Source organism: Photinus pyralis, unplaced genomic scaffold, assembly GCF_008802855.1.
Source record: "Photinus pyralis isolate 1611_PpyrPB1 unplaced genomic scaffold, Ppyr1.3 Ppyr1.4_LG4, whole genome shotgun sequence".
NCBI classification, from domain to species: domain Eukaryota; kingdom Metazoa; phylum Arthropoda; class Insecta; order Coleoptera; family Lampyridae; genus Photinus; species Photinus pyralis.
Window position 1 is genome coordinate 40590949 of NW_022170511.1, and position 22559 is coordinate 40613507.

Below are 22559 nucleotides of genomic sequence, written 5' to 3' on the forward strand. Positions count from 1 at the left end.
TTAAACACACACCGTATATGTCCGTCAACAAACAAGCAACTTTCACTGTTCACGAACGTTACAAACTGGTAATTTCGATGCAAGATGAGAACACGTGCTCAAGTTTTGAAAAACTTCAAAGTGCAAGTAGTTGAATTTCTGTGCTGTTTTGTATTATTATTGTTTTACATTCAGATATGCGGTAAGTTTTCCTTTTATCTACGAAATTGTAACATTCGTTTACTTTCTTTTCAATTGGAAAGGTAGGCATCCACTGACCTGTATCTTGCACATTATTTACATAAATATTGTCAACTGACTGTACGGAAAGGAACAAAAAGGAAATTTGGTACAAGGTCGCTCTGAACAAATTGCTGTATTTCCAGTTTCTTTGCTTAACGTAATTTGTACTCATGCACTATCACTTGAAGTAGTTGTCTTTGTTTCGCGTAAATTATTTTATAGCAATTTTTTTAATTAGTGTGCAGTTACCAGACCGTCACTAAGAATCTGGAAGCTAAGTTATAATTCATTTTTTTTCTGTTTTCTTTTCTCATACCCGACTTTGTTCCATTTTCCTTTAGATGCTAAACTCAAAACAAACAGCGTCTCGTTTTTGATGGTCAGACTCGAAGCCACTTTTATGCAACTCATGCCAAGGCATTGACCTTGTTTAATACCCACTTGCTGTTTGATTAATTTACTTTAATAATGAATGCATTTCATCTTTCGAGACATAATTACTTTCACTTTTGATTGATGCCAGTAGTTCCTACCATCGATATTTTTTATAGTGCTTAGTCGCATTGAACCGTGACTATTCCAAATGTTTATTATTATTTTCTGCGGTCTACCAATTATAGGGGAAAGAATCTAAGGCTTGCACAAGATAAATAATAACATAACCAATAAGCCAATCTTGCAATTTCCGATTATGACATTAACAACTTTAAGTAACCTTAGAATCTAAATTGTAACATCAACAATTTTGATGGTGGCGTCTAAACAATTTTTTTCACTACTAGCGTCTGATGACATGATTATTAACCTTTTTTCCACTTGTAAAGTAGGCTTTCTCGGCATTTGTTCAAAGTGGTTAATAATTTTTTATTATTAACTAGTAGTCAATAATGAGAACTGTCACGCTGTCACTTTTAGAAAACACAACCCGAAATTTCGCTCAATGAACGTTTAGACAAGTTCTCTAAAACGAATAATTGCCACCATTCGCAATTTCCAGAGAAATTACATACCTAAAATTATCACATTTTGAAAAAATTCGAACGAAATTACTCTTTGAAAAATCTCAATGACAGAACAAAATACGGCCTATTTGACTTGTACTTCCACGTACTTGATTGACGTGTTAAATTAATAAACAAAAATTCTGTCCAACCGTTAACTCTCTTATCAATATAATATGTTAATTTAGAGGATTTCAAGTGCTAGTAGTGAAAAAAATAGTATATATACCACGGTAGAGAAGTCTCTTATTGCCTTCGCACCTTACCCCCCTCGGCGCAAGCGCCTCGAGATGTAATCTTGGTGCTCAGGCAATAATACTGGACTTCTCTACCTTGATATATAATGTACTATTAAGCGCTATTATCGGAATTTTGTTAGAAGTTAGTCAAAACGTGTCAGAGATTTTAACGATTTTTCAAAATGTTTTTGGTTATTCTTCGCATAATCTGTAGGCACTATTAAATGACGGATATAGAGACTCTAGGTTTCAAACATTTCCTAAATGTTATAATTTTCAGAGATTTAATAGAAAATCCTAACAGTGTTGAAAATTGACGTAATCTATATACGAATTACGGGATGGGATTATGTATCGGCTATTTTTCAAACGGTGAGATCTGCGTATACAGAAACCATGTAGGATAAACTAATGTGGGATCCGTTTGCTGAAAATATCACCGCTTAGAAATTTCGAGTCCGCTGTTATCTTTGGCCACAGCAGCTAACTTCATGGCGAATTAGAGGGCGAAATACAAAGTCCCACTAAATAAATTAATGATTAGTATATTTATTCACCTGGATCCAAGTTCCGTAAGGTGGTTGAAGCGCCACAATTCCGGATGACAGCTGTCTTCCCTGCCGTAATAAGGTAGGATTTTCATTTTATTTATAAAATACGGACCATTTTGAACATTGAGTGGACAAAGTGAACAAAACAGTACCAAATTGACTAGTAATAATGACATTGACCATGTTTTTCATGAAGTGAAGTGGGCGTTACAAACGAAAAGCCTAATCTAAAAGAAACATTTTTAATGATACTGATAATAGTGACGTAAACCAAACTAAAATAGAAAGAAAGAAACGCAAAAAGAAAGAACGGACTGAATTTATTAGAACAACCTACAGATATTCCCAATTTAGGTGTCATGAGTTCCATTAAGGACTTGCATAGAGCAATATTATAGTTTTGGGCTTTAATACGAATAGTAAAATTAATAAAAATAAATCTAAAGTTTACTAGAAAAAAACGAATCATTTAAGAACAATTTTTAACTTGATGCTACAAAAAAATCATATCTTGAGGGGGTATTTAAGGGGCATAATAAGACTGAAAATACTTTAGACACAAATTGTGATGAAATTGTTGCAAATAAAAATTCAATTTCATATGCAATACCGAGAAAAACATTATTATTATTTCAGTAAACACAACATACGCAATTATTAGTAATAGTCCTGGGAAAAAGTAACGAAATTCAAAATAAATTAAATAATCAACCCGACTAAGGAAAATCTAAAGAAAAATCAGAACACAATTGATCATATTGTAATAAAATGAAGATTTAATTAAAACAGCAAATAATACCAATTTAAAAAAAACAGGAATTAATTACGAGGGTACTTAAGCCTGATGGGCCAAAATTCATCTTATATGATGTGGATGTAGACTTGGAAAAAGGAAATATTTTAGAGGCTATTGTAAAACAGAATTTAACTAAGAATGTAGAGAAAATTAATGATACAATTAATAATGAAAGAATAAAGCCAAACTTCAAGACAAAAGCACAGTGCATTGGATTATTAAAGCAGAATCTGAGATAAGAGAAAATTTATTAAGTTTGGGAAAGGTTTAAAATAAATGGGAATCATTGCAAAACACAAAACTTCATTTCTTTGGTAAGATGTCAAAGTTTTGGACACCCTCCAACATTTTGCAAGAAGGAGAGTGACACATGTGGCAAATGTGCGGTAAGGGGTTGTACTTTTAAAAGTTGTACAGCGCAAACTGTACAAAAGTTGGAAAATCAAAAAGCCATCAAAAATTTAAATTTCATAGTACATGATAATTTACAAGATAATGAAGAAATTAAACAAGCGGTTATAGAACTTATAGAACAGAAAGCATTAAAAATATTCGTGACAAAACAGTTCCCAAAATTGTGCCACGTACAATAATTGGTTGAACAAAAAGTTAACCAATAAAAGAATAGGAATTATGAGTCTAAGAAGAAAATATTAAAATGAAAAAATATAGAAAACAAGGAATCTTTAAAACAGAATTATAAATGTGAAAGAGAAAAATATGTTAAAATGGTTAGACAAGCAAACAGAAATCTTAAAAAATTCATAAATCAACATGGTAATGAGGAACCATGGGGGTGGGGAGGGGGCAATTTACAACATCAAAAATAGAAAAGAAAGTAGAATTAATACTATTTGGGATGGAACGGGTGGAGTAACAACTACATGGATGAATACGGCAAATTAATAGACCATTTAATTCCTAATGATGAATTCAAAGAAAGTATATAAACAATAAAAATAAAGAAACATTTCGAAGAAACGGCATCATAGACATCTTAGGAATCTTCTTAGAATTATTCTTGGTATTTCAGAAGCTTTAGAAGTCTTTTCAAAAAATGATTTTGGATACCTTTACGTGAAAATTCTCTGCACTCTTAGAAATTACCATAAAAATCTTTTTAACAACTGTCTTAGCTTAATCTAGGTCTAAATCGTTTACTGAAGACAGGAACATTTCCGCACACCTTCGATGGAGTAGGCGTTGCTCAAAATTTGAGTGGAAGTCGTAGCAACATTTCTAAATCTTTATAGCTTCTTAGAGATCTTGCGAGACATTTTAATAATCTTGCTAAAGCCCATCTTAGAAGCTACCTGAAAAAATTTAAGAATCTCCTAAAGTTAGCAATAGGATAACAATCCCAGAATTCTGATCGAACTTGAGGTTAGCAATGGAATTCTTTCAATTAAGTTTCGATTTCCACACTACGATTAAAAGGGACCTTTAGAAAAAAAGCAGGCACATAAAAATTCTATTGGATCGCAATCCTAGAGGTGAAAAAGCGCTTGCGTCATGACAGTGAGTTTTTTTGGAATTCTAGGTTTCTACTACCCAGTTTTTCCGAGAATTTAATTCAGGGAATCTTAAGCAAAATAAAAAGCGATTTAAAAAATTCAGTGCCATAGTTGGCGGTGTTTACCGTGAACGAACCTCAAGCGATAGCTGGAAAGTATTCCAAAATTAGTGCAATTTTTACAGGTTGTGTGGGGGTACACCAGGCACCAGGATGTCTATCCTAGGTTTTCGAGGGACGTGTGCTAACTTAAACGAGGGCCAACACCCCGGACATTTTTTAGTTGACATAAAATTGATACAATTTCTTTTTCAGCCGCCCAAAATTGGTTTGATAGAACGAATGGCACCGTAAGGGATGTTTATAATACAAGCTCCTGCATACCAAAGCCCTATGCTTGTCCACATCCGCAGATACAGTTCTATTTGTATACCAGGTGAGTTAGCTGCTGACGCTTTAACTTCCTGTGTAATTCCAAACACATTTCGATAAACTGTTACCGTAATTATGTAATTGGACCTATAATTATGACGTTATCAAGTGGAAAAAAGTGAAATGTACAGGAAGAAAGTTGGTAATACACTTATTTGCAATTATCTAAAGTAGGTACATGTGAAATGTGGTTCGTTGACATTTTACTTTTCCACTAATAGGCGCACACAAGAACATCCAGAGCTAATCGACTCCCTAGACAATAACTCACTGTACAACACGCTTTTTAATCGCAAAAATCCAACGAAGCTTGTTATACACGGCTTTGGGGGCGGAAGGAATCTATCTCCCAGTACGGATATGAGAAAGGCGTACTTTACGAATGGCGCCTATAACATCATAATCGCCGACTACGGTACATTGGTACGCGAACCCTGCATAAAACAAATGGAATGGGCGCCTCGTTTCTGCGCCTTTTGCATAGCCCAATTCATACGCTACCTAAGCTTGCATCCTCGAGGAATCAAGGCCGACAAGATTCACATTGTCGGGTACAGTATAGGGGCTCACATCGCCGGCATTATCGCCAATTACCTCGATCCGAAGATTGACGGAAAATTGGGGAGGATTACGGGTAAACTTCTAATCCTCGTGAAGGACGTGTTAAAATTAAATTATCTTCAGGCTTAGATCCGTCCATATTCTTCTACATGAGTGGGAATCGGTCACGGGACGTCGACGCATCCGACGCCCATTTCGTCGACATCCTCCACACGGGATCGGGAATCTTAGGACAATGGGGACCGAATGGTCATGCAGATTTCTACATAAATGGTGGATCTAGTCAACCGGGTTGTAGCGGTGATTCATTATTCCGTAAGTTGCTTACTGATTGGCGGCCTATTAAGCGTTTTTCTTACAGAGACGGTCGCATGCGATCATACGAAAGTGACACCGTATTTCATAGAGTCGATTGTGTCAAACAGAGGATTTTATGCGTATCCATGTCCAAATTTGGTCAGTTTTCTGATCGGCTGGTGTAATCCAGAGGACCATGAGTATGTGTTGATGGGAGAACACGTATCCCACAAGTAAGTGTCTTCAATTTCAAAAAAATTATTATTCGTTCATCGTACTGCATCTTGATCCACCTAAACTACCAAAAATATCAAACCAAAGCTGCAGTAAATAGAAACAATATGTATAGGTACGTTTGGTTGTCGCTTTTTGTTGATAACTTTCTAATGGAAACGATGTTATAGTAATTATTGACTCTCAAACCCCAACGTACGGGGAAGCGAAGAAACGGTGTTAAATTGAACAGAACAGACGTGTCAAAAGTGTTTTACGAACACACAACTTGTCAAAAGCTGAATTTAAAAGTAGTAAATTAGCGCTGTCTCAACAATCCGACTATTTGTTAATGGTGAAACTTATCAAACCATCAGGGGAAGCGCATCTAGACCGCGCTATGAGATCATCACATCTTTAGGTGTCGGACTTGATATTTACCTTCATTTCTTACTGTTACTACCTATGGGTGTAGGTAGGGGGTCCTTAATAATCCGTGGCCATGTTGTCTGATTTATTCTAATTGTTCTCTTCCATGTTAATCTGTTTTGAGCCAATACCCCAACTTCCCTCCAACTTATCACTCTCTGCTCGGCTGCCTGTCTGACTTGCTCTACCCTGTTTTTTCCTAGTATTCGTTCCTCAAATATTTTTTTGGCTGATTTTTCATCACTCATTCTGGGTAGGTGGCAAAGCTATAACTTTTTCTACTGGTTGTATGTTTAATTCTTCTACTACTACTCTATTTTTTAGTCTTTTAGTTATTCCTTATATTCTTCTAATGTATCTCATATTCATTGCCTTAATTTTGGTTTTGTTCTTTCGCTTAACGTCCATACTTCGCTCTCGTATATTAATGATGACCTTGCTACTTCTTGATAAATTTGCGTTTAGATCTCTTTAGTGATGTCCTTCTTTCCAAATGCATGTTGTATATTCACGACTCTTTTGAATATTTTAAGAGCTCTTACAAACCAGCTATTTGAGAGAATAATACCTGTATTATTTCAGGGCTAGAGGCATATACTACGTCAGGACAAACCCTCAAGTACCTTTTGCCCAAGGCGACCCGCGAAAACGAAGAAAAACAAACAATTCCACCACCACGTGAAGACGCTTCCAAAGTACTTAACTATTGTTATTGCAATAATTTTATTTAATACGCTATACGTATACATAGTTACAACAAAAACAATACAGCAATAAAAATGTTTATAATATTATCAACAATTAATTATATACGCGATGGCCAGTCAAAACACAGATAAGTTGAGCTCGTAGGTATACACATATTCTTTTCCCTTTATATAGAATAAAAATGATACATTTACTAAACATTTTATTCTGGTAAGAGTCTAGAAAAACATTTAAGAAATGCATTGTATCTTTTTTAAATAATTATTGCCTCTACACTATTGTCCTACTTTTGACACTTCGCTTTAACACAATTTTTACAATAACAGAAAGGTACATCTACGATTCAAATGAAAGACATCTCCCTATACGCTAAGTATTGCCTATTTAATAAACAACAACTACGAGATTTATTGACCAAGATAGAGAGAAGTATACAGAAATATAAGACGGAGGAAACGATGTTGCCTAAAATAAACAAGAAAATTAAACTCAACCGATTCTTTACACGTTACTAATTTTAATAATGTACAATTGACGTGTTTCAATGATATAACTGTACATAACCTAATTTTTTGACAAGTATTATGTGCACATAGAGAAAACGTAATATTTACATGATATTGAATGAGACAAATTCGCGCCCCGCTTTTCAATTGACGCACTACGTTTGCACACACCGTATACTTGCCCGTCTACATTTGCACAAAAATATTCTAATTATTATCTCGATTATTATCAACGATCAGACATGGTACTTTGTACCCGTCTCAATTATTGTCAGCACAGCCGTGAGAGTGACAACCACCTCAATATTACATAATTAACCTAACTATTCTACAGAAAACCGAATTTTTCAAAAACTTTCAGAGGAAACAATCATCCAAGTAGCAGAAATGCACGAGGAAATTAATAAAGAAAAGCGTAAACGATATGTCGTAATATATATTTATGAGATTTTATTGCGTATTGTTACGAAATAAATTTAACAACTCTTGAACCATTCTTTTCCTATCTACCCTTAATACTGATCGGAGTAATTATAAACTTTTTATATACAATTAAACGTAAACGCAATTAAATTGACAATTCTATTTTTATATATAAATATACATCTGATAGTGCCTTGTCTAACAATTGCAGATTTGTTTGTAATAAACAATTTAAGGTTCCGCATTCGGAACCCGAAAGGCGACTAATCATCCTATAATTATTATAATAATGCACATAATGTTGTTTCCGTAAAGTTATAAAAAATAAAACAGTTAAATCTAAATTTATACAAAGCCCACATTAATACTCCCTGTCGTCCACAGTTCCGTGCATGTAAGAGTCGTGTGGTTCAGGCTGTACGGCTTCCTGCCGAAAGGGATTTGTGCTCTGCACGAACGGATTTCCAGCGGATACTATCGGCGGGGCAGGTGGCTCTACCGTGCCATAATTGACGTTTTTGCCACTTAGACGACGTTGCAGTAGACCGTTACTTTGTACCTGGAGCGAACAAGCTTAGATCGTGAGAGGTAAAATGTCAGACTTACGCTTGAAGACTTTTTAATTTCACCGTCGAAGGCCGCGTCGTAAGGGTTCCATTGCTTGTCTTCGAGAGATTTGCTTTCGGCCCATGGTTGTAATTCGCCGGACGCGAAGAGTGCGTAGAAAACTACGCCGACGTAATGCACCATTGCTGCCATTATAAAAACTAGTTTCCATTCGTCGTCAGACTGCAAAAAAGAATGTTGTTCAAAGACCTTTCGGTTGTGTGGTTGTTGAAATGTATTCCCGTAATAATTTGCCAAATAATACGCGATTCGTTGGATAGCCTGTACTAAACATCGTTTTAAAGTTACTTGGAAGATGGTTTGTCGGACGGTAATTGACTTACGGAAGATACATCTGAAAGACACTCTCTCCAAAATACTCATTTCGTGGAGGAATGAGAGCACCCAAGAGAAGTTTGTGATCGTCCCACACAGAGCTGGGCAGAATACTTTCAAAAGGTATTTGAATACTAAATAGTAAATACTTTACACAAATCAAAGGTATTTGAATATTAAATACTTTTACGTCCAGCACAAGCGAATACTAGATACAGATACATTGAAAAGTATTCAAATACTTTAGAATGTATTCGAATACTATAAAAAGTATTCGAATACTTTGAAAAGTATTCGAATACAGTAAAAAGTATTCAAATACTTGTCACTCAAATACATTAAAAATTTCAAATAGTATACTAGATAAAAGTCTTAATACTACTTAAAAAATCAAGTTATACTTTGTATGGGGTTAGCTTTTTTTATATTTCTATTGTTATATACAAATTTAAGGGGAGTAAAAGCGTATTATTATTATTATATTATTATATAGGAGGTACCTACCAGGACCTTTCTTATACCAGTTATATCATTAAGAATACGTGTACCAGTTTTCAAAGCGTAGTGCACATGATACGTACGCCATTCTGAAATTAATCCTAGCGATTTTGGAACAGATCCATTTTTGACCATCCGTTTGTCCGTGTGCATGATAGTTTGTTTAGAAACGTGCGATCGCTTTGAAAATTGGTACACATGGTTTTAAGGATATAAGAAAGGTCCGTTGTTTTTAAGTTACGTAGACTATCGAGTCAAAAAGTTTCACTCCAGGATCGTTCGGTATTCAGTTGTATCGGATTTTTATATTTGATTTTGACAATGGAAACTTTCCCTAAACATTTCTAAATTGTTCTCAAATATTTGAATAACATAAAAGTACCGCCTTTTTTTGGGGCCGGAAAAAAAAATGTCTGAGATCGACCGGCATTTTCTTATAGAATTTGGCCCGTAGAATCCATAATTTCAAACAGTTTGAAGATTGGGCTACTAGATCAAAAGTTACAGCCCTTTGAATTTTTTTTTCGAAATTTGTTTTTTGTCCATAACTTTTTATTGAGAGGTCTAATCGAAAAAGTACGAATTGTTTTGGATTCTACGCACCAAAATTAATAAGAAAAAGTGTTTTCCCGAGAAATTTTGGTGTAGTCGATTTTTGGTAAAAAAGGAAGGTTATACACTGCCTTTTTTTGAGGCTCGAAAAAAAAATTGTCTCAGATCGACCCGGAAAAAAAATTTTCTTATAGAATGTGGCCTGTAGAATCCATAATTTCAAACAGTTCCAAGATTGGGCTACTAGTTCAAAAGTTACAGCCCTTTGAATTTTCTTTCGAAATTGGTTTCTAGTCTATAACTTTTGATTGAGAAGTCTCATCGAAAAAGTACGAATTGTTTTGGATTCTACGCACCAAAATTAATAAGAAAAAGTGTTTTCCGCGAGAAATTTTGGTGTAGTCGATTTTTGGTAAAAAAGGAAGGTTAAGTATTCAAATACTTTGCGAAGTATTCGAATACTAAATATTTGTGAAAGTATTTGAGTTACAAATACAAATACTGCTTCCATAAAAGTATTTAATTACAAAGTATATGAATACTTTAAAGGATTTGAATACTAAAAAGTATTTACAAAAAAAAGTATTTATAAAATCGAATACTGCCCAGCTCTGGTCCCACAGAAGTAAACTGACCAGAAGCTATTTTTGCCCCATTTCAACGTTTTGTGGGTCAGTATTAACAGAGACACAGAACGTTTAATTTCTGAACCTGGTTGTCGCAACTGAATAAATTGTTCTGGGCCCTCCACAGGCTTTTGCCCAATTACATAGTGACCCGCATAATGCTTTTTAGAGCTGCAAACTGCAAAAAAAAACCTAATTAGAAGTAACCGGCATAATGCTCCAAAGTTTAGAATATTTGGGGTTGGGTACTGGGGCACAGGGGCTATATGAGTAAATTACCTACCCATTCAAGTTCTAACTAGCCCATTTCTATGTTTGTTTGACTTTTTCAGTGTTTTCACTTCAAATTTGCATAATTAGCAACAAAGGTAAGTAAGTAAGTAAGTAAACCCTTGAAGTTTTTATGGAACTATCCGATAGCCCGAAGAACCTCCCTCTCGATAAATGAAGGCAGGGTGTCCGCCTAAAAGTTTCCCTTAAAACGCCGCTACCGAAAAAGGTTGCCGAATTTTTTACTGGACAGTGGCAATAAAGTAAACTTGTTCACATTGCTTGACGTGTTACCGAGCATAGAACGTAAAGTGGCCTCCTTAAGCCCATGTTACAACGAAGAGGTAGACATGCCCATGTTGTTACACTTGTCTGTGCAGTACCCGCGTGAAGTTAGCCCCCCAACATTAAAATAATGAAACATCAAATCCTTCCTTCGTGTACACATTGATTGCAAACGTAGGCACACTTCGATTTTTCGTTTGCACATGTATCTAAAAAGATACTTAAAAAATAAATTTTGGGGGGCCACCTTCACGAGTTTAGCTCCCCTACATTAAAATAATGGAGCGCTATTTATATTTCATTCGTTTTCACTTTGTTTATAAGCACAAATTTTTAATTCCAGTATACTGTACTAAATTGATAGGTAAATAGCAGGACATATTAAAAAGCAGTTAAAAGCTGAACAGGCCCCTCCAATGCCGACCACACAAAATATCTAAGGACGTGATAGTAAGTGTTGTAATATATTGAAGAGATTCCTGTTGATCGACCTCATTATATTTATATACAGGGTGTCCCGCGACTCGATGGACATAGCTTAACACCATATTCCTTGGTACATTTTAAGTCCTTATACACTTTGTCCAAGACTCAATAGTTAAGATGTTATGGCCAATATTAAATTTAACAATAAATCAATCTAGTAGGTCATGTAATTGTTTTGTCATATTGTTATGGCGACATTGTTTATTCTTTGACGTTTTAATTTTAAGATTGAATTGATATGGCCTATTAGGTATTCTTCGATCAGGCTGATGAATGAGGGAATCCTCTCTGACCACCGCTCTTGCATTTTAGCCATAGTACCCGTAAATAAAGTGAATATTCATATATTCTTGATCTGAAAAAGTAGGCATATCAATTTAATCTTAAAAATACAACGTCAAAGAATAGACAATGTCACCATAACAATATGACAAAACAATTACATGGCCTACTTAGATCGATTTATTGTTAAATTTAATATTGCCCGTAACTCCTTAACCACTTAAAATTAACCAATGAGTATGGTGTTAAGCTATATCCATCGAGTCACGGGACTCCCTTGTATATATGATAAGAAATATCCATACAATAAATCTTTATCCCAATATACTCAATATCCCTCCTTAGGTACATTGAATAAAGCTTAATAATGTCCCCAGTTAAACATTCCTTCAGGTTCTGTAGAATATTCTGTACCTTAAGATTCTTTTGTTTCTCTACATTTCTCGGGTCCGTTCTTCGGATCTCCAATCGTCGGATTTGGATTCTTCTGTTCTTCCTGTGTCTTTATAGGTTGCGTAAATGTACATATTTTTCAGATCCTTCGTACCCTACCGTTTCTTTAAATCTCTCAAATTGTTTACATTCCTCGGATTTTTCAGACCCTTCATTCTCGAGTGATTGATCTCAATTTCTTCAAGAATTCAAATACTTCAAACTCTCCAAATATCCGCTTTTTTTGAACCACCACTCTCTTCAGATTCTTCAAAATTATTATTTCAGTTCTTCAGATTCATTACTTTCTTAGGATTTTTCAGATCCTTCACAGACTTCTCTAAATCTTCCGCTGGTTAGAATCCTTTCGTTTCCAGTTCCTTCAAATGACAGACTTTTAGGGGAAAAAAGGGTTCACATTCAACTTAAAAAAGATACCTACTTCTTGTGATGTAGAGCATATATCGAAATGTAAAAAAGAATACCGCATTCTGTCGTGGAAACCACAAATTAAATGCATTGGTGTGAATTAACTTACAGTGAATCTCATTTGGAGTCTATGCTCTTGGAGATAATGTTCATCGTAGGAAATCGGAGAGTGGGGATTAATCCTATGGTTAATTTTTCGGATAGACGAACGTACCGGAGAGTTTGGGACGAGGGTATAATAGTATATTATATACCAAGAGACTAAAGTACGTGTTTTAATCCCGGGGTGCGGATTGTGGCCCGAAACGTAGTTGACTTTAGTCCTGTGGTATATACGCTATTATTTGTACTCCGGTAATCAGTTATAGCAATTTCAATGTTAAAGTACAAATTTGAAAGAAAAGACTTGTTCTCGTTCAAAACTACGACGTAGAAAAGATCGTTTAAAACTCTGCGGAACATGCTGTAAGGAAATGACTGCCTAAATTAAAAAAGATATATGGAAAACCATCTAAAATGAGTGTAAAATGTGGTGAAAGAACCAAAATGCACATATAAAGGTAACCATTAATCATTAAATTGTGTTTAACAATTCAGTGTTCACTGTCACTTTTTGTCCCGCGTAGCGTTTTTCTCTCTTTTAGGTTTTTGAAATTTGCATAGAAATTTTTAAAATAGAATCAGTTTCCTTTCTCCTCGTTCGACCTACAGTACAGTCAGATTGTAGCCGCAAAAATACTAAAAAGGGACCAATAGCTGGACGTTTCGTAGGCTATAAGGGCTTTGAGTGCACTAAATCCAAAGTTGGCAACGGAACTCGGGTGCGGGTGAAGAGCGTGAGGTTAGCTCAAAGGATTCTGTTTTTACTATGATTTCAAGTAGGAAACCTTATCCATAAAAAGGCCTAACAATTGAAAAATGGTAGGCCAAGTTAAGTTTAAATAAGAAAATTATTATTATCCGCAATTTAATTCAAATCGGTGATTCTGTAATTGCACTGTCGTGCCATCCGCTATTCAAAATAATCTTTATTGCTTGTATTCTAAAAAAAAACAATATTTGCTCAATATAGACACTGAGGTCAAGCATTTATTTTGTTAAGGAATTATTGGACTCCCAATTTTTCCCTTTTTCAATATACAGTCTACAATATACAATCTACGAACGGGACCGGGTTCAAGGTTTTTCTGCAAAAGAATGTCGAGCTAAGACATATTGTACTTCGAAATGCAGGGGAGGCACTTGGAGCATACTACATTACCCACCATATAGTGCTAAAAGCGGAAAGCTTCACCACAATATTACGTGTTGTGTTTGACGCCTCAGCGACTACCATGAAAAAGCGAGAACGTAATGATGCTAACTGGTCCAAAATTACAAGAAGATTTGTGCGGAAAGAAAACCTCCTGGTTAGCGGTAAAATCTACGGAACTATATAGACTACTAGGAAGCAAAACACAAGATAATCAAACAAGCTAGGCAAAGCTGAGGCATCAGCATTTCCTGCTTACTAACGTAATTGAGATATGTTAAGGAAGTAATATCTGTGATATAATTTACAATCCTAATGCTAGAAATACGTTTCAAAAATAAAAGATGCATTGGATTAATTCTTTGAGTTAACACAAGTTTTAAAAAAAATAATTGTTGATTTATATGAAAATGGAATAGTTCTTTAAAATCAATTTATTGGCAATCTTTGGATTTTCTAATTTTTTATAGGTCGCTCGCAAGTACCAGAACCACAGTTAACCTTACAATATTTCCTGTAGTTTTAGGCACTGGCCGATGGGTCATGCCTTGTAAAACATCCACGTGTAAAGAAATGACATTCGCTATGCAAAAAACAAATCGGATGTTCTAAAAAAACACCGGATCGTTTGAATTTCAGGCGTATGATTCTAGTGTTTTCTAATTTTCTTAGTTAATTTTACTGTCGTTACCAACTTTAAACATTTTTTGTTTTGTGGCAAATTTAAACTGTCCGCACTACTTTACGATCACTCGATATATGTATGAATGTATGTCAACGTGTTATCGAATTGTACACCTGCACCCCTACCAAGTTTCTGTTGTTCAGCAGTTACACGCTCCTTACTATAGTAGAAGAAGAAATGGTTTACCAACAACCTAAATGATGATATTTTAAAATTAACGTTTATGAGCGACGAAAGTGTCGATAGTGGGGAAGTGAAAAGGCACATAAATTTTAAGGAGACTAATTTTCATTCTAAAAGTTAGCAGTTGTCTCAAAAACGCAGTTAGTCCCATTTTTTTCAATTCTTCAAATACTCATCAGCGTCACGATGACGAGTTGAGGAAAAGAGTTTGTCAACAGGATGTTGCATTTTACAGATTTAACTTCATTAGATTTTTTCCCTGTTTTCTACGTTAAAGAACAACATCTTTCAAAATAGTCCCCACTTGAACTTCGATAATTACTCACCGAAGAACTTTGTGGGATATCCTGAACAAGTGTTCGATAATATTAAGCGCTGAGTAGAATAATCATTGCCATACTCAAATATGTAACTAATGCTTGGAAATGGCACTGGTACTTGCCACATTGTAAATTACATGCATGTCAAATACGCCCCAGCAATTAATTAATCATCAGTCTTTTTGGAACACCCGGTATTGTTCACAAAAGTAATTATTTTCTCCGGCAATTTTCAATTGGACGGTAACGTCATTGACTATATCGAATGAAAGGGATAGTTTAAATATGAAGTGAACATTTCGGAAATAAAATTGCTATACGCATATCTTTCGAGCGAAAGTATCTGTATATATATTACAGGGGTTCTTCCCCAGTTTCACACGACTGACTCTGATTGCGTCCGGCGAAATGAACTTTCTGTATGCACATCATTCCACCGTCATATTTCGAATGCGATATCATTGTTCTCGGTTACCAAGCGCGTTCGTGCGTAATAAAAATGACGTCTTTGTTAAAATTGCGTTTCGCAGACTTACTTTTTCTGTTAAAATTAAATCGACTGCGTAGGGGCAGATACATCCAGCTATACTACCGATTCCATTCGATAAACCCATTAATATACTAGCGTACTTTGGTGCTATATCTAAGTGATTGACGTTGTATCCGGATATGGCGAATCCGCTGAAGGCCACGCCACAGCTTAGAGCTATAACGGCAGCCGTTGATGATGTGGCATAGGCAACAACTAGGAAGAACGTCGCTTCCATTCCGAAACCTCCACAGTTGAACAGCTTCCTCACTTGCGTTGTTGTTAGTATTTCTCGTTTTCTTAAATAATCCGCCAAAACTCCTCCGGTGGGTACAATTATGGTCATCAGCAGATGAGGAAATGCGCCCAAAAATGCATTCTGAAACACAATCTGGCTTAATACCTCCTTGCAGGTTTTTCAGAACCAACCTTTTCAATATCCATCTCCCACCTCGATGTAAAGTAAAGCGCTTGGAATAACACTAAAAGGTAAAAGTTGTACGATCGGCAAAAATTTGCTACAAAAATTGCATAAACGGGCATGGAAGTAAAAAAGGCTTTCCACGGTGTATTCGTAATGCTCGGTATCGTATGAGATTGAGCGGCGCCGCCTAACGAGTTTTCTATGTACATAAGTTCTCGTGCTTCAATCGTAGGATGCTTGCAGGGTTTTTCGAAGACCAACCATAACCACGATAGGTACCACAAGATACCAACGCTCCCATAAAAGTAAAAGGGCGAATGCCAACCTATACGTTTTATGAGTTCGCCGGTAATGGGCATTGAGAACATTAAACCAGCGTAGCAACCGCAAAACGCCAAGGTAGCCAAGCGGGAACGTTCCAGCGGCGGCGCCCAGTAACGCCAGATACCGTGGCACGCTGGATAGGTCACGCCCTGCAACGCAAACGTAGTGCCATCTTTGAAAATCGACGATGCTTACCTCTACCAGACCTTGCATAACCCTAATGGTAATTGCAAGTCCGGGATTTTGAAGTTCCATAGCGCTGGGTACAAAGAAGTGTAGTAAGGAAGAGCATCCGATTGCGGCACCAAATAATCGATTAGGTGGATATCTTGCAGCTAAAAAACCGCCGGGTATTTGCGTTATAAAGTAACCCCAGAATATCGACGCGTCCACTGCGGAGCTGGTGGTGACCGACCATTTCATTTTAGCTTTCTAAAAGAATAAAAACGCAGTCATCGTTAACGATAGGAAAAAATATATCTTTCGGTATTGTTACGAGCCAGCTTGAATCGAGTCACCCTTTTAGAGAGCCGGGGCACTTCCGTTTCCGCAGCGAGGGTGCAATCCGTCAAACTAGCGCCAATCGTTCAATATTGCTCGAATTTTACTAACCCCTTCTTCCATCTTAACCTTTGCCATGCCCATGTTGCACCTCATTCCGAACATGATGATGAAACCCATACAGGTGAGAACGGCGACGGTTACCCTTTTGCTGAGACACGGGCATTCGGGTCTGATGTACTTGTCGATGTGGCGAAGAGGTGGACGTTCAGGTTCGGGGAGACTGTCCGGCGAGCTCGGGTAGTCACCCCCTTCGTCCATGCTGCTCTTTTGTTTTTGCAGGCCGAATTCTTCATATCGAACGTTCCTATAAGAACAGAAAAGGCATTACTACAATTTCCCCGCGACAAATTTCTGAACAAAACACGCCGTAATGTAGTCGCCTAAAACGTTTTATGATAAATGTACCCTAAAAGACTTGTGTAATACATTTTAACGCCGGCTTTCATGGCGTGTAATGACTAGGTCGACGCGATGTGGGGCCGCATGCATGTTAATGTATTTCCCCATCATCATCACCAGAAAGCTTGCAAGAGAGATGGACGATAAAATCGAATTGCCACCCATTAATAATTGTCTCGTGACAATTTGACGAATGCCGCGAGTAAAACCCCCTTTTTGTAGCAAACAACCCCCCGACGTAAATGCTACTATCCAATAAATATAATCAGATTAAACATAAATCCTTGCTTTTCCATTAAGGCTAATGCGTGTATCAGTTTTTTTCGTAGTGACATCACGAAATGTTTCCCATTCGTACACAATTTGTCGTAAAATAGAAATATAAGTAGCAAATACCGAATACGTGACCAAACAGCGACAAAGCTTCTTACGTTTAATCCTTGAGCAATTCTACAAGGATCAAAACCTGCACTGCATTGGCATTCCTTTAAATGGGCGAAATTTCGATACGTTAAGAGAAATTGATGTCATCGGCAGAAATTATCACGTCTTTCTTAATATCATAGAACAATGGGAGCTGGAATGAGGGGCGGCTCGTCTCCAAGGCTCACGGTGGAATTAAACCGTAACGCTCTCCTTACAGCGAAAATGGAACCGGCCTTTTAGGCTTGCACAACCGGTTGCGTCTACTATTACCTCAAATTATAGGGATAACAAGCTAAAAAGATAGGTATTGGCACGAGCCACCCCTGCCGTATCCTAGGAGAGCGTGGCGTCTCAAGTCGAAGCAATATCACAGTCCACTCAACGTCACTTCCCGGCCTGCTCCTTATTCATGAGCTAAACGCTTCACAATCAAAACGTAATATCGCTATCTTTGAACGGGGGCGTTCGCGAGATCAATAACACACATTGAACAAATTAATTTAAAATGTTCTAGAGTTCTTCTGGCACAACGCCCAGAAATATTAAACTGATACTGGTCCACCGATATAATTGAATTCATGATCCATTTGGAATTGAAGAAAAAAGTGCACCCGCAATCTGTGGCATTTTCAATAAGAAATTGAACAGTGCATTTGCATACAACTTGCATGCCTTCGCGTAGTAGACAAAAACGCCGCGTCAAAAAAGTTGTGTTCAATAAAGAAATTCTTTGACGTAAATAAATATTGTCTCAAAGAATGCGCCTATGGCAGACGCCCACGTAATTTCAGCTCATTAACCATTCTTTGTGCGCTCAAAGTGCGTGTTACGAAAACAAAAAAGTTGAATGCATATAAGGGTGTTCCTAAATATATCTCCTGCAGTTTTTGAGATATGTTGCACAACTTTGAAATATGAGTTAGGTACGCTAAAGGGCTTACATCATTGTTCATATCATACATGCATTTTCTAGCCTTGAATATTTTTCGGTGCGCCACTAGTAGTTGTGAACTCGGTTGTGAAACAAGAACCGTTGGCATTGAAAATGGTACCTTGTGTTTGCATAGGTTTATAAATTAAAGTTTTAAATTGGTACAGTGTACGGACTATAGCGCCTTGTAGATTATATGAACTTTTAGCCATAAAATAAACGATGAATTAGGTCCTTCCGTATTTCCATCACATTTAGGAACACCCTGTATAACGGATGCGTACTGGAAATGACTCTAAATAGTCTAAATCATCTGCCATTTTAGGTAAACATGATGGTTTTCGCTTCTTATTACATCATTTCCTCGAGAAATGCCCAATTCTATTTTTCCTCGTTTTACAAGATCACTCTGCATACGCTGTTTTTACCTAAGATGGGAGGAATGTAGCTCTAAACACCAATTTACATATATTGTAATATTAGGCATGATAAATTCGCCTCGCTTCTCGAGGTTTGCCCCGAAATATTTGCCATAGAATTAATTTTCCGGAAGGTTGACCATCGAAAATATTCGTTCTAGAAAAATTTGACTCACAGCCTTATAGTATTTTCTTCCAAAAGAAGTCGTCTTTGAAATCGTGATATCGCTTGTACATTTATCTTTATGCCTAGGCATACAATATTACTCATCGATCGTAGAGATGTTCGATGAGAGAGCGAATTTTCCTGGTAGCCGAATAAGTAGGGACACCACGATATTGGGAATTTTGGAAATCCCATTTAGTCACAAAAGTAGAAGGGTGTGTAGACAGCAATTGCCCTCAGAGCGAGTTTCTTTAAGTTCAATTATTCGCGGGTCGCGCTTTTCTGAAGGCGAATATTTTCCAGCCTAGATTCTTAATTCTCAATACACGGCAGGAAAACATAAGGAAAAAAAATAGCGCTATCCGTACATAAATAAAATTAGAAGCCGTGTAACTAAATTAACATAAAATAAAATTAAAGCAAGTAGCTATTGAAGTAAATTTTTAACCTAAACGAACTCAAGCTCAGCAACAAAAGAAGATAAATAATGCTCACGTCCATAAAATATTTAACTATTTAACTAATTTAATATTGTACACTGTTAAATGATGCAAAAAAACAAAAAAAAAGGTACTTCTTACATAAATGCAATATGTAACTATTTTTTTTGTGAAAAAACCTCGACTGTGGCTAACCTTGTAGTTACTTTCAAGGCCTGTCGTTCCAATGAATTTTTGAGGCTGAAGTGAAGATCTGACGAATTACCAAGAAGCTGGCTGCTAATTAGTGAAGACGAACTATCACGATGCTGACTTCTAATTGGTTTAGAGTGAAGACGGAGCTGGTACGTACCTAATTTCTTTTTTTTTTATTAATAATTTCTTCCAGGGTTCCAAAATCCAGTAAAAACACTAAAATGTTTTGATTTAGATAATTATATATCCTTTTAATTAAACTTGCGGTACTAAAGACCTTTTTTTTCAAATCAATCAAACTTCCTATCGGTATAAATTCAATTGTTGTAACGTAACCAATTTTGAAAACGTGTACACTATCCGCTCAAGGCGTACGATTACAAGTGGATGTCCGATTTTGATAATACATTTTGGTAATATTTTAAACATTTAAGTTTAGCCAGCCTGATTCATGCAGTTACATCTAACAGTGCGCGTCATAACGCTACAATCGTCCAAGTAGATCATACACATTTCTGGTGATAGGCTGGATAATGTTGCGCTCATGAATCTCTTGAAAGTTGTAGGTGCGTTTAGAATGCAAAATGGCGTCTTGTTGTATTGATAACGGTTACCCATAGTATAAGAAAATTTTTTTCTGGGTCGATCTGAGACAATTTTTTTTTAGCCTCAAAAAAAGGCAGTGTAACCTTCCTTTTTTACCAAAAATCGACTACACCAAAATTTCTCGCGAAAACACTTTTTCTTATTAATTTTGGTGCGTAGAATCCAAAACAATTCGTACTTTTTCGATCAGACTTCTCAATCAAAAGTTATAGACTAGAACCAATTTCGAAAGAAAATTCAAAGGGCTGTAACTTTTGAACTAGTAGCCCAATCTTGGAACTGTTTGAAATTATGGGTTCTACAGGCCACATTCTATAAGAAAATTTTTTTCCGGGTCGATCTGAGACAATTTTTTTTTCGGGGCTCAAAAAAAGGTAGTGTATAACCTTCCTTTTTTACCAAAAATCGACTGCACCAAAATTTCTCGGGAAAACACTTTTTCTTATTAATTTTGGTGCGTAGGATCCAAAACAATTCGTACTTTTTCGATCGGACTTCTCAATCAAAAGTTATGGACTAGAAACCAATTTCGAAAGAAATTTCAAAGGGCTGTAACTTTTGAACTAGTAGCCCAATCTTGGAACTGTTTGAAATTATGGATTCTACAGGCCACATTCTATTAGAAATTTTTTTTCCGGGTCGATCTGAGACAATTTTTCTTCGAGTCTCAAAAAAAGGCAGTGTATAACCTTCCTTTTTTACCAAAAATCGACTAAACCAAAATTTCTCGCGAAAACACTTTTTCTTATTAATTTTGGTGCGTAGAATCCAAAACAATTCTCACTTTTTCGATCAGACTTCTCAATCAAAAGTTATAGACTAGAAACCAATTTCGAAAGAAAATTCAAAGGGCTGTAACTTTTGGACTAGTAGCCCAATCTTGGAACTGTTTGAAATTATGGATTCTACAGGCCACATTCTATAAGAAAATTTTTTTCCGGGTCGATCTGAGACAATTTTTTTTCACCCCTCAAAAAAAGGCAGTGTATAACCTTCCTTTTTTACCAAAAATCGACTAAACCAAAATTTCTCGCGAAAACACTTTTTCTTATTAATTGGGGTGCGTAGAATCCAAAACAATTCGTACTTTTTCGATCAGACTTCTCAATCAAAAGTTATAGACTAGAAACCAATTTCGAAAGAAAATTCAAAGGGCTGTAATTTTTGATCTAGTAGCCTAATCTTGGAACTGTTTGAAATTATGGATTCTACAGGCCACATTCTATAAGAAAATTTTTTTCCGGATCGATCTGAGACAATTTTTTTTCCGGGGCTCAAAAAAGGGCAGTGTATAACCTTCCTTTTTTAACCAAAAATCGACTACACCAACATTTCTCGGGAAACACTTTTTCTTATTAATTTGGGTGCGTAGAATCCAAATCAATTCGTACTTTTTCGATCAGACTTCTCAATCAAAAGTTATAGACTAGAAACGAATTTCGAAAAAAAATTCAAAGGCCTGTAACTTTTGAACTAGTAGCCCAATCTTGGAACTGTTTGAAATTATGGATTCTACAGGCCACATTCTATAAGAAAATTTTCTTCCGGGTCGATCTGAGACAATTTTTTCTTCGGGGCTCAAAAAAAGGCAGTGTAACCTTCCTTTTTTACCAAAAATCGACTACACCAAAATTTCTCAGGAAAACACTTTTTTTAATTTGGGTGCGTAGAATCCAAATCAATTCGTACTTTTTCGATCAGACTTCTCAATCAAAAGTTATAGACTAGAAACCAATTTCGAAAAAAAATTCAAAGGGCTGTAACTTTGAACTAGTAGCCCAATCTTGGAACTGTTTGAAATTATGGATTCTACAGACCAGATTACATAAGAAAATTTTTTTTCCGGGTCGATCTGAGACAATTTTTTTTTTCGGGGCTCAAAAAAAGGTAGTGTATAACTTTACTTACATACCAAAAATCGACTACACCAACATTTCTCAGGAAAACACTTTTTCTTATTAATTTGGGTGCGTAGAATCCAAATCAATTCGTACTTTTTCGAT

At 36.1% G+C, this 22559-nt stretch overlaps 2 protein-coding genes across 2 annotated transcripts; one reads left to right on the top strand and one right to left on the bottom strand.

Moving 5' to 3' along the window:
• LOC116169626 (phospholipase A1 member A-like) lies at positions 1-7045 on the top strand. The gene is made up of 6 exons (XM_031485770.1): positions 1-181; positions 4638-4758; positions 4976-5388; positions 5439-5630; positions 5677-5845; positions 6837-7045. Exons 1-6 carry the CDS (start codon positions 85-87, stop codon positions 6934-6936), a joined length of 1092 nt encoding a protein of 363 aa, XP_031341630.1. The 5' UTR covers positions 1-84; the 3' UTR covers positions 6937-7045.
• LOC116169625 (vesicular glutamate transporter 1-like) lies at positions 6959-17273 on the bottom strand. The gene is made up of 6 exons (XM_031485769.1): positions 17023-17273; positions 16606-16842; positions 16092-16559; positions 15670-16041; positions 8498-8680; positions 6959-8450 (listed from the first exon to the last, which is right to left on the bottom strand). Exons 1-6 carry the CDS (start codon positions 17230-17232, stop codon positions 8253-8255), a joined length of 1668 nt encoding a protein of 555 aa, XP_031341629.1. The 5' UTR covers positions 17233-17273; the 3' UTR covers positions 6959-8252.
• Positions 17274-22559: the final 5286 nt, after the last annotated feature.

Bases quoted from the DNA above. Each gene is read 5' to 3' on its own strand.
- LOC116169626 (XM_031485770.1), top strand. From the start codon at position 85: ATGAGAACACGTGCTCAAGTTTTGAAAAACTTCAAAGTGCAAGTAGTT. The intron at 5,631-5,676 runs GTAAGTTGCTTA...TTTTTCTTACAG, and splicing joins TAGCGGTGATTCATTATTCC to AGACGGTCGCATGCGATCAT. The intron at 5,846-6,836 runs GTAAGTGTCTTC...GTATTATTTCAG, and splicing joins GGAGAACACGTATCCCACAA to GGCTAGAGGCATATACTACG.
- LOC116169625 (XM_031485769.1), bottom strand. From the start codon at position 17,232: ATGGACGAAGGGGGTGACTACCCGAGCTCGCCGGACAGTCTCCCCGAA. The intron at 16,843-17,022 runs GTTAGTAAAATT...TTATTCTTTTAG, and splicing joins AGGTTAAGATGGAAGAAGGG to AAAGCTAAAATGAAATGGTC. The intron at 8,451-8,497 runs GTAAGTCTGACA...TGTTCGCTCCAG, and splicing joins AAATTAAAAAGTCTTCAAGC to GTACAAAGTAACGGTCTACT.